Source organism: Xenopus laevis, chromosome 2L (assembly GCF_017654675.1).
Source record: "Xenopus laevis strain J_2021 chromosome 2L, Xenopus_laevis_v10.1, whole genome shotgun sequence".
In the NCBI taxonomy this organism is placed as follows: Eukaryota; Metazoa; Chordata; class Amphibia; order Anura; family Pipidae; genus Xenopus; species Xenopus laevis.
Window position 1 is genome coordinate 169,205,323 of NC_054373.1, and position 12,046 is coordinate 169,217,368.

Consider the following 12,046-nt stretch of genomic DNA (forward strand, 5'->3'; position numbering starts at 1 on the left):
TTATAATATGCCTTCTGGGCAATAATTAAGAGTGGAAATTGTCAAGTATCACTGAGAATATTTCAAAAAGGTTCACCACTGAATTTTGCACTTACTTGTGTTGCTTGCCAAATAGAGTGCTATTGTCGACATTTTGGTGGCTTTCCTCTGATTCAAGTCACTGCCTCCTTTGCTATTAACCAGGCCACATGCAGTTTGATGACACATGGAATTTTTGGACTTTGGTTCTTTAGAATGGTCACATAGCGAAGTCTACACATGTAGTGATCATCTTATCTAGTAATTACCCACCTTCTGGTTTAACAATTCAACCTTTGTGTGGGTAACTGTAACTTGCTGCTTTATCTTTTATTGATCCCTAAATAATGAGATTTATAGCAATTACAAACATGCTAACCTTGTAAAGGTTTCCCTAGGAAAAACTTCATTATCTTTAGAAAATGGAATCCGCTTGGGAAACTTATAGTTGAACTTTTGGCATTTTCCTTTGGCAAGCAAGAAAACGTGTGAAAGAACGTGTTTTTTTTATTGCCGTCTGATACTGAGCGAATTCAAATAAGTCAGATTAAGCCAGCGTTTTGTAATTAACTGTGTGCTGCGTCAGGGATTTTCTGATTCATCTTTGTAGACGGCGGATTAAGCCCGGGAAACGTTCTAACACTCAGAAACATTTCATTTAGCTTTTAGCTCTAACAATTCAGCACGAGAAACCAGACCTTGAAGAACAGAAGACAAAATTACTGCAACAGGAAGAAGATAAGAAGATTCAGCTGGCTAAACTAGAAGAATCGCTCCTGGAGGTAATACGTTTTCCAAAGAGTTGCTCCATTCAAAGCCGTGCACAGTTGCCAAGGTTGGCCTTGCTTCAGTAACAGCAAATAGTAAAAAGCATTTAAAGCCATTCGTACATTTCTCCAGTGCTACTGAATAATATTGATGTTGACCACTCAAGTATATGTGTGAAACAGGTTAACTTGCTGCTAGGAACCCATTAGAATAACAGAAGTCTAAAAGTACTTTTGGACAAACATGTTTAATGTCTTTTTGGGCAAATACATGTATTCCATTATTTGCTAATAGGATTTAATTGCTGGGTTCCCCTTGCCCACAACAGGACCAGCTGAAACACAGAAATGTGGTGTGAGATTCCCAAATATCAAAACAATAGTAACTACAAAATCATTTATTAGGACATTAAAGGAAAGTGACTTTTCTTTTCATGTGCCAATAAATAATTTTGTACTTTTAACTACTATTGCTTTTTGTTCTTTATCCCTGCCATAAGCAGGCAGTAAGTATAGGATGCTTCTCATCATCTCGTGCCTGCTGAACCCAGACAGCACGGTGTCCATGCAAATGTACAGTAGCATTTAGGTTTCTAAGGGTGCGACTCCTGGGCAAAAAACTTCAGTGCTTTACAGATTCGGGGATATAAATCGTCCTGTGACTAATCGCCTTTTCTTCAGGGCGTCAATCTCCCCGAACTGCCTTCCCCTACCTTCCCGCCCGCTATAATAAAAAATTGCCAGCGGGATGTCACTCGCGGTGCTTCGTTTTCCGAAGTCACCCGAAGCTTCAGAAACGAAGTGCAGCGAGTGCCACCCAGCTGCCGATTTTATGTTATAGACGGCGGGAAGGCAGTCTGGGGAGATTGTCGCTCCGAAGAAGAGGTGAATCTGCCCATGTGCCCTTACCCTAAATCCTGTTTTTTTCACCCCAGGCCTGCTTTTTGTCGATCAGGTACCAGTGTGTTAAAAGTATTATGATACGATTGTTTCCCTTTTTTAAAAAAAATATTTTCCACTTAGAGTTGTATTACAGGTATGGGATCCATTATCCAGAACTCAATTATCCAGAAAACTCTGTCTCCCATAGACTCCATTTTATCCAAATAATCCAAATTTTTAAAAATGATTTCCTTTTTCTCTGTAATAATAAAACAGTAGCCTGTACTTGATCCCAACTAAGATATAATTAATCCTTATTGGAAGCAAAACCAGCCTATTGGGTTTATTTAATGTTTACATGGTTTTCTAGTAGACTTAGGGTATGAAGGTCCAAATTATGGAAAAATACATTATCTGGAAAACCCCAGGTCCCGAGCATTCTGGATAACAGGTTCCATACCTGTATTATTGATGGCCACTTTCCCACTCAGAGTATCCAGTCTTCATAAAGCTGCAGATTTTAAAACTCCAATTTAGTTGTTTCCTCAGGAAGACTAAGCTCTGCTTCAGTCCTGCTGCTTTCTAAACTGTCAGGATTTGGTTCTGCAGTGATTTAGGCTAATGTCCTATCTAATGTTTTCTCTGCTGCTGGAGAATGCCAATACAGCTGTTCCAGAGAAATGGCAGCTGCTTATCACTGGGCACACAGGTCAAATTATATTTATATTTACAGATGTTTTCATATCATGTGCCTTTCAATAGTCATTATTCCCTAACAGAGATTTTGTATCTTATACATTCATTTTCCTAGAAATATTGATTTATGCAGCCAAATGAGGGAAAACCACGGGGAAAATTCGGGGTCAAACCAAAGGTGTTCATTGAACAGTTGTAAAAACTGCATTTTATTTGCACTTAAAAGAAAGGTTGGATTTAATTAGATGATTGTTGAAACACTGATTTATGCAATGATGCTATATTTAAAAATAGATCAGAGCAAAAAAACTAGTGCAAATCAATATTGCTCTCATCATTCCAGCGTAATTGCACCTGCTGCCATCTTTGTACTCAGATCCTAAAGCAGAAAGTAGTAGTTTGAGTAGAGCACTCAGAAGCAATTCTGCTGTGATTATTATGTAAACATGTTGTGTGTGATGTAGTCTTGGAATAAATAATATTCACAGCAGAATTGTTTCTGAGTGCTCTCCTCAAACTACTACTTTATGAGTCTCCATACGGATTCCGCTAACCTTGTTGAGGATCGATGCACCAACTCTCCTACTAATCATAGGCAGAACAACCTCCATTGATCCTAAAGCAGAAGCGCTAGATTTTAAAGGAATTGTTCAGTGCAAAATTAAAAACTGGGTAAATAGACAGGCTGTGCGAAATAAAAAATGTTTCCAATATAGTTAATGAGCCAAAAATGTAATGTATAAAGGCTGGAGTGACTGGATGTCGAATATAATAGCCAGAACACTACTTCCTGCTTTTCAGCTCTCTTGGTTTCCACTGATTGGTTACCAGGCAGTAACCAATCAGAGACTTGAAGGGGGCGACATGGGTCATAACTGTTGCTTTTGAATCTGAGCTGAAGCTGAGGATCAATTGCAAACTCACTGAACAGATATGTCCCATGTGGCCCCCCTTATAGTCACTGACTAACTCAAGAGTTAGAGAGCTGAAAAAGCAGGAAGTAGTGTTCTGGCTATTATGTTAGACATCCACTCACTCTAGCCTTTATACATTACATTTTTTGGCTAACTATAATAAAAATATTTTTTTTTTATTTTTCACAGCCTATCTAGTTAGCCAGTTTTTATTTTTACACTGAACTGTTCCTTTTATAGGGGCAAATTTTACAGCTTGCACTTACCACCCTATGGCCCCATAGCTGCACAAGATACAATGGGTTACATAATGGCAAGTTGTTATATTATTGTCATTTCACCATAGATATAATATGTTTGATGTGCTTTCTTCCCTACCCAAGACCCTTGCAACGTCTCAAGGAAATATTCTTGACAATAAAGATCTGATTGAATCCTTGAATCAAACGAAAGCAAGTAGCGCTCTTATCCAGGAGTCTCTCTCTGAGTCCCACAGACTCCAGCTCTCACTTGATCAGGTAATTCTTCTTGTTCTGTTATTGCTACTGTCTGTCCTGTGCCTCCTCTATAAAAGGCACGTTACATGCACATATTTATATACAATGTATCTAACTCAATGTATCTAACTCAAAGCAACATTGACTGTAGTGATGTGCGGGCCTACCCAATACCCACAGGACCCACGGGCTTACCCGCAGGACCCACGGGTTTACCCGTGGTTCAGGCCAACCACACTATCTTTTCCGGGTTGCGGGCAGGTGCAGGTTGAGCTCTTCTTACTGCTCTCCCCGCGACCTTCCAAATGTCGGCTTGCGTCTTCCTGGTTGAGCTTTTATAGACACACGCCTCTAGCCCTGCCCCTTTTGTGACGTCATCAGTGGGGCAGGTCTATAAAAGAGACCCGGAAGTCGGGCTCGGGCAAGCGCGGGTAGTGGGAGGTCGGGTTGCGGGCAGGTGCGGGTCGGGAAAAGTCTGACCCGCAACATCACTAGTGCACTGCTGTGTACACCCTGTGGAGAAAATAAGAATTGGGGGTACCGAGGGCAGACAGATTTTGGGATATTCCAGGAGAAGAGAATCCTAGGAGTTGCGCACAGTGAATAATAAAGCTTGTGGAGAATTAGGAGAGGATGTCTGATTAAAACTGTTGTACAAGAAAAAACAATATATTAATTTATAATTACTATATAATAAATACTAGAATATTAAAGGTTTTTAACATTAGAAGCCTATAATCTTTTATTGAAGGGGTGGGTCACCTTTAAGTTAATTTTTAGCATGATATAGAATGGACAATTAACTCTTCCTTTGGTTTTCATAATTTTTTATTGATTTGCCTTCTTCTTCTGACTCTTTCCAGCTTTCAAATGGGGGATCATTGACCCCATCTAAAAATGAATGCTCTTAAGGCTACATATACATTTATTTTCATTGCTATTTTGTATTACTCATCTTTCTATTCCGGCCTCTCCTATTCATATTCCGGGCTCAATTTTTTAACCAGATTGTTACAATTGCAAGCCAGAGATCTGCTGAATACAAATTTAAAAAGCTCAAAAAAATGATTGCAAAGTGTCTCAGAATATCATACTCTAGATCATACTAAGGGGCACATTTACTAAAGGGCGAAGTGACTAACGCTGGCGAAAATTCGCTAGCGTGACATCATTTTGAAACTTTGCTGATTTACCAACGGTTGCTGGCGTAACTTCGCTAGCGAAGGAGATAGACTCTAGCGGTACTTCGCTTCCTAACGCCAGGCGAATGGACATAAATACGCAAATTCACTAAGATGCGGATTTTACTGAACGTTACCTCTTGCGTCAGACTTGCTTTCGCCACCTCAGACCAGGAGAATTGCAATAGAGTAGATAGGAGTTCCTCAAAAAATAATTGAACATTTTTCTATGTCCCAAAAAACACTGGCGTCTTTTCCTTTTTTCAGGGTGATAGGCTTCAAAAGAGCATAAAAGTTTTTTGGGGTAACCGGCTTCCCCCTTTCCTAACATATGGCACATAAACTATACACTGGGCTCATGTGTAGGGCAATATAACATCTTTATTTTATTTTATTAAGGTTCCCTGCTTGTGTAGTGTAATGTATTTGCTGCAACATATACGTCCATTCAACTTTAACTTCTTGCCATATGCAAATTAGGCAACGATAGCACAACTTCCCTTCGCTTGGTGCAGTAACGCTAGTGCTACTTCGCCAGCGTTTGTGCCCTGGATTCAACTTCGAATTTTAGCGAATTAGCGTTGTCCTGGCGAATCTACGCCTGGCGATGTCTTGCGCTGTCAGCGAAGCCGTTGCTGGCGAATTTTTGGAGGTTTGTGAATTTGCCCCTAAAAGTTGAAGGGGTGAACTACCCCTTTAATGCAATTTGCGGCTCCTTGGAGACTTCCAGTAGCCTTATAAATGGCTGATGGGTACATTAATATTATATTTCAGTATATATTAGGGAATATTGTATCAACATTTTTTAATTGAAATCATGTTTTTTCAGTTTTTTTTTTACGATTGATGTTTATTATACTAATTGTCCATTAGATGGCAGTACAACTATTGTGATCTCTCCTGTCTGACTTTGGTTTATTTTCTCCACAGGAACGCAATGCCTATCTTCCTCTAGCAGAGAGTGCCAGCAAGATGTACTTCATTATCTGTGACTTATCCAAAATTAATAACATGTACCGTTTTAGCCTGGCTGCTTTTCTGAGACTTTTCCAGAGAATTTTGATTGGCAAACAGGTACGTTACTTTTGTCAATTAGCAGCTGCATATTCTATGGGCAATTTTAATTATGAAAGGGGGGAATCTATATTTTAAAAGCAAACATAACTCATAATTTTTATTCTGATTAGTAACCTTACTGTATATAATACGCATGCACATATCCATCCATTTTTTCCCCCCCCCAGGCTTTTTATATGTATATAACTGAGGAGAATATACTGTAAATATATAAAAAAATACTTTTCTATAGCTCAAATTCATAGGCAAGCCATAATGCCAACAGGCCCATACCATTTTTGGTTTAGCTATGATTATTTATTTGAGCTACAGGGGGTATTGGTTCCAGTTTTAATTCTTTAGGGGGGAGGAGGGTTTTGTGTTGAATGTTGCTCCCAGTGGCCTTAAAGCAGGTGCTTATTTTTGAATTCCAGGTAAGTTTTAGTTGCATTTAAACCAGATGCACTGCCCAACAGAGTCTCCTTGCTCCCTAACTCGTTTTACATTTGAATAAGGGAAGCACCGAATCCTTTGCGTAAGATTCGGCCGAATACTGAACCGAATCCTAATTTGCATATGCAAATTAGAGGTGGGAAGGGGAGAACAGTTTTTTTTCTTCCTTGTTTTGTGACAAAAAGTCACAAAATTTCCCTCCCCGCCCCTAATTTGCATATGCAAATTTGGTTCGGCCGGGCAGAAGGATTCGGCCGAATCTGAATCCTGCTGAAAAAAGCCAAATCCTGTCCGAATTCCGAACCGAATCCTGGATCCGGGCATCCCTAATCTGAATGTGGCTCATGGGTTAAAAAGTTGGTGACCCACGGCTTAGGTGATGTATTAGAGCTCACACCAAAATTCTTGCCTCTATACATGCAGGATTTGTGCCAAAGTCAGTTATTGTGTTATATTTTGTTTGTGCTACAATCAGTTATTTGAGTGAACTCTAATCAGGGTTGGACTGGGCCAGCGGGACAATGTGAAAAAGCCTGGTGCGTCCCGTCGGCCCGGTCAGACCTGCTCCCTGCATTCCACTGCTGATAAACTTGATTATTTGAGAAACAATGCAGAATATTTAATTGATTGTATTTCGAAAGTTTCTTATTTCAGTATGACGAAGCTTATATTAAATTTTAATTTTCGTGATAGTTTCCCGTTTTGAACTAAAATAATAATGCTAGAAATGCTGTATTTTGCATACTAAACATGAACATGAACTTACTGCACCACAAGCCTAATTAAACAAATGATTCATGTTTTAAAAGTTGGCTGCAGGGGGCTGTCATCTTGTAACTTTGTTAAACATCTTTGTAAGACCAAGACTGTGCACATGCTCAGTGTGATCTGGGCTTCAGTTGGGAGGTTAAGCTTAGGGATCGTCATAAATTATCAAAACGGCAAATAATATCAAATAATATCTGCCATAGAAGCCTATACTGCAAGACTGATTAATAATCAGAATATGGAGACTGCACTGCGTCTGTGGATACAAATCTCTACACAGTCACCGGCTGCTCTGCAGGGAAACAAACAAAGCTGCTTGAGGTCTGGGAAGTAAGGTGGGGGGCTCCCCCTGCCATTTGAAAGTATGACTGTTTCCCTTCAGAGCAGTTAGGGACCGTCTGAATTTCCCTATCCACAGCTCTTAGAGCAAGTAAAACAAAGTGGGAATTTCACTGCATACAGTTTAAATTAAAGTATATTGGAGATAGATTTCTTTTTAATGTGATTTTATTTTTTTGTCTTTACATTACCTTTAAATTAAGGGCTTTAATCCCTCTGCTTTCAGCCCTTCTAGGAAACGTTTGGAACAATCTAAACACTGCAATAATACAGGCATGGGACCTATAATCCAGAATGCCTGGGACCTGGTTTTTTTTCCAGATAATGAATCTTTCTGTAATTTGGATCTTCGTATCTTACGCCTACTGGGAAATCATGTAAACATTAAATAAACCCAATAGGCTGGTTTGGCTTCCAATAAGGATTAATTATATCTTAGTTTGGATCAAGTGAAAGGTATTGTTTTATAATTACGGGGAAAAGGAAATGATTTAAAAAAAAATTGGATTATTTGGATAAAATGCAGTCTATGGGAAACAGCCTTTCCATAATTCGAAGCATTCTGGATAACCGGTTTCCAGACAACAGATCCTATACCTGTAATTGCATTTGTATCTGATGTTTTTGTGCATAGGGGACTAGACAACTATCTCTTCTTTCTAGCATCATAAATAAACCACAGCTTGGTTACTGACACCCACCTCCAGTTCCTTGCAATATATCGCTGATTCCTCTCATTCTTACCTGTAATTCTCCTGATGAATGTGCTTCTGCTGAGCCCACATCTATCCATCTTCTGCTCCGTTGGCCAGTGAAGTATCGCACCGCAGCCAAAAGTGGGCAGACGCATAGTTGCTAAGTAATAAATTGTTCTGCCGCTGCATTTATTGTGCTTGAGGTTGGAATGTAACTGAAGTACAGTGTATATATCATTTCGAACTTACAGGAACTAAAAACATTTATATTTAATTTGGGGGGGGGGGTGGCAAAGTGGAAGAAAAGTTTGTCTTATTTAGTAACTACCAGCAAGGACTTGTTTAATTAAAGGCGGCAGGAAAGAACTTAATCACTATCCTTTACTTATTAAGAATTTACCTAAAAAGAGAAGTAAAGCTTAACTAAAGAAGTAGCTAGAAATGTTGTACATTATGTTTTGTGCTTCTGTACCAGCCCAAGGCAACCACAGCCCTTTAGCAGTAAAGATCTGTGTCTCCAAAGATGCCCCAGTAGCTCCCCATTTTCTTTTCTGCTGAGTCGCTGCACATGCTCTGTGCTGCTGTCGCTTACTGAGCTTAGGGACCCACTCACAATATACAGTACACATAGAATAGAAATGTCACAATATAAGGCTGATTAGTAATTAATACAGATAATTACTACATGGCAGCACAGAAACCAGTGCAATTAGCATCAGAATTTAATAATCAGCCCTGTAGCATCAGCTTATATTACAGATCAACCTCATTTTCTGCTGGATAATTAGTGACGACCCCTAAGCTTTAAGTAAACATTAAATAAACCCAATAGGCTGGTTCTGCTTCCAATAAGGATTAAGTATATCTTAGTTGGGATCAAGTACAAGCTACTGTTTTATTATTACACAGAAAAAAAAAATTAAAAAATTGGATTATTTGGATAAAATGGAGCACGGCTATAGGACACGGCCTTTCCGTAATACGGAGCTTTCTGGATAATGGGTTTGCAGATAACTGATCCTTTACCTGTATTATCCATGGTAAAACTGATCAGATAAGCTTTTGCTGGCATCATACACATGATCTGCTCATCCGATTTCCGTCAGTCCTTGAGGCTAAACTGTCAGTTGCAAATTGGTTGTGATTTCTACTTTCTTGTTGTCACCCAACCTAAAGACTTCATTGGATACCTTTTCCACTGTGCTGCAATGTGAGTGTCCCTCTCACAACACATAAAGGTAAAGAAGCTTGGCAGCTGTCCTCTCTGATCAGCCGTGAGTTGTGTAATCATCTGACGTATTTGTTTTGCACATTAGTGTAACACGTACAAAGCTGAGCTGTGCGAATATAATGGCAGTGACAGTTGCAATTGACTTATTTATTGGAAACCCTTTAACCCGCCATGGATCGCTGGTCACGGTTGAACATCTGACCAGTTTCTCCGGCTGATATCAGGTTGGGCATGAAAAAGATGTTCTTCTAAAGTAATCAGGGGTGGATTAAAACGAGTTTCACACGTCAATTCATTTGGATTCTATAAGCAGACAGTACAGAAGTTGTTTGGATTCACTCTGCTTCTCAATGCAAAGTAAGAAAACATTTTTTAGAGACCTTCAAACAATTCTAGGATATAATGAAAAAGTAATAGTTTATAGGCTTTTTGTGGATAAGCAGTTATGCACTTGGACTTATTGAACAATGCCGGGTGTATCTGGTGCAATGAGTAAAGGTGCAGTATTTTATTGTGTTTGCTATCCACCTCCACTACATCCATCATATTAAGTATAAAGCCTCCCTTGGGCATTGGTGATGTGTGGGTCGGGAAATATTCCCCGACCCGCACCCGACCCTAACCCGCCCTCCCTTGGCCCACGCCCACCCGCATCTGACTGGCGCGTTTTTTTTATAGACCCGGGCTCACCCGCCCACCGATGACATCACAAAAGGGGCTGGGCAAGGAGGTTCTAGTAAAGACGAACCAGGAAGTCGTAAGCCAGTATTTGGCGGTGGCGGGTGGGGAGAGCAGGAAAGAGCTCAACCCACCCGCGAGGAAGAGTGCAAGGTCGGCCCGAACCCACGGGTAAACCCTCGGGTCACACGGGTATCTGGCCCAGCACATGTATTCGGGGGTGCTCTTAAGCATATCATACTGTTAAAAGGTTGTTCACCTTCAGTTTTTTTTTTTTCAGTTGAGTTGTTTTCAGACTATTCTCCAGACTTTTTTTCAATTGCTTTCAAGTATTTACTGCTTTTCCAAAATCTCAGTTAAAAGTCCCTGTCTCTGGTGTTTGAGTCTGGCAGGTCAGTAATTCAGGTGCAGACTCTGAACTGTTACCATTTTGCAACATTTAGTTGATCCATTTTTCAGCAGCATCTCTGGAGTATTAGCAACTATTGTATCAATTCTAACAGCTGCCTTTAGGTCAAAGTCACACGTTGCGTTTTTAAAAACGTGAAATATGCCCAAAATGAAGCCTTAGTGGAAATATTGAAATACGCACTATAGCAATTACAATTGGGCCCTTGCAAACTCACAGTAGAGACGCAAAGGAAACCATATTATTTAACCTTATGGGATCCGCAAGATTTGGAAACACATTTTGCTCAAATACACCGCATATTTTCAACATGGTTGCCAAACTCTTGCTATATGGATTGCGCATTTATGTATTTGCAGCATTGTATGCTGGTGAAGTAATTACGTTGTGTATTGATGATCAGTACGGCTACATTTTGCATGTAAATTGCTTTTCCGCTTGGCTTTTTTTCACAAAAGTTTACTAAAACTCTTCAAAGTGGAATTGTGGGGAATGAGATACAACAAAAATGCATGTAGGGAAAAGAAAATTACAGGCCGAAAAACGGTATAGTTTCATTACACTCAACCGCACATTTTTAAAAACGTAATGTAAATATGCCACGTGTGACCTCGTCCTTACTGTAACTAAGGGATCCTGATATAAAGATAAGAAATGTATCAACTAAATATATTAATTTAGAACAGTTTATAGAGTCGGCACCCCGTCCCCCAGAGTTGCTTTAGAAAGGGAAAAATTACACTTTAATATTAGAAAAATGGTCACACATAGAAATGACAGAACAACCCTCACTTTACATCCCCTGAATTTTAGTTTCCCCTCATATTACATTGTTGTTTTGTGGTCCCACCTGTATATTATGCATAATATATTTCCTTGATTTTATATTTTCCTGAATTTAACGCCATTTTTTTCTGGTCCCCTGAAAAATGTAAAATGGGAGTTCTACTGTAATTGGAAAAAGTATTTATTTCTGGTGAACTATTTGAAACCAACTCATCTGGAAAAAGTGTTTAAAGGGGATGTAAAGGCAAAAAAATAAAATCCCATTTTTACTTTCTTTAATGAAAAAGAAATCTATCTCCAATATACTTTAATTAAAACAGGTGTACAGTTTTCATAATAAACCTAAATTTATACAGTGAAATTCTCCCTTTGTTTTACTTGCTCGGACAGTTGCAGATAGGAAACTTCAGACGGTCCCTAACTGCTCTGCAGGGAAAACAATCGTACTTTCAAACAGCAGGGGAAACCCCCAACTTACTTCCCAGAACTCGAGCAGCTTTGTTTGTTTCCCTGTATAGAAGCTGGCGACTGTGTAGAGATTTGTATGCGCAGACCCAGTGCAGTCTGCATATGCTGATTATTAATCAGTCTTGCTGTATTGGCTTCTATGGCAGATATTATTTGTGTGGTTTGATAATTTATGACGATCCCTAAGCTTAACCTCCCAAATGAAGCC

General features: G+C 39.5%; 1 protein-coding gene across 2 annotated transcripts in view; it reads left to right on the top strand.

Moving 5' to 3' along the window:
- dync2h1.L (dynein, cytoplasmic 2, heavy chain 1 L homeolog) overlaps positions 1-12,046 on the top strand; it is a 248,690-nt gene that overhangs the window by 110,677 nt on the left and 125,967 nt on the right. For both annotated transcript variants that reach the window (XM_041582681.1, XM_041582682.1), the window contains 3 exons: positions 681-800; positions 3,661-3,795; positions 5,886-6,029. In XM_041582681.1, coding sequence (XP_041438615.1) covers positions 681-800; positions 3,661-3,795; positions 5,886-6,029 — 399 coding nt within the window. The remainder of the gene's footprint in view (positions 1-680; positions 801-3,660; positions 3,796-5,885; positions 6,030-12,046) is intronic.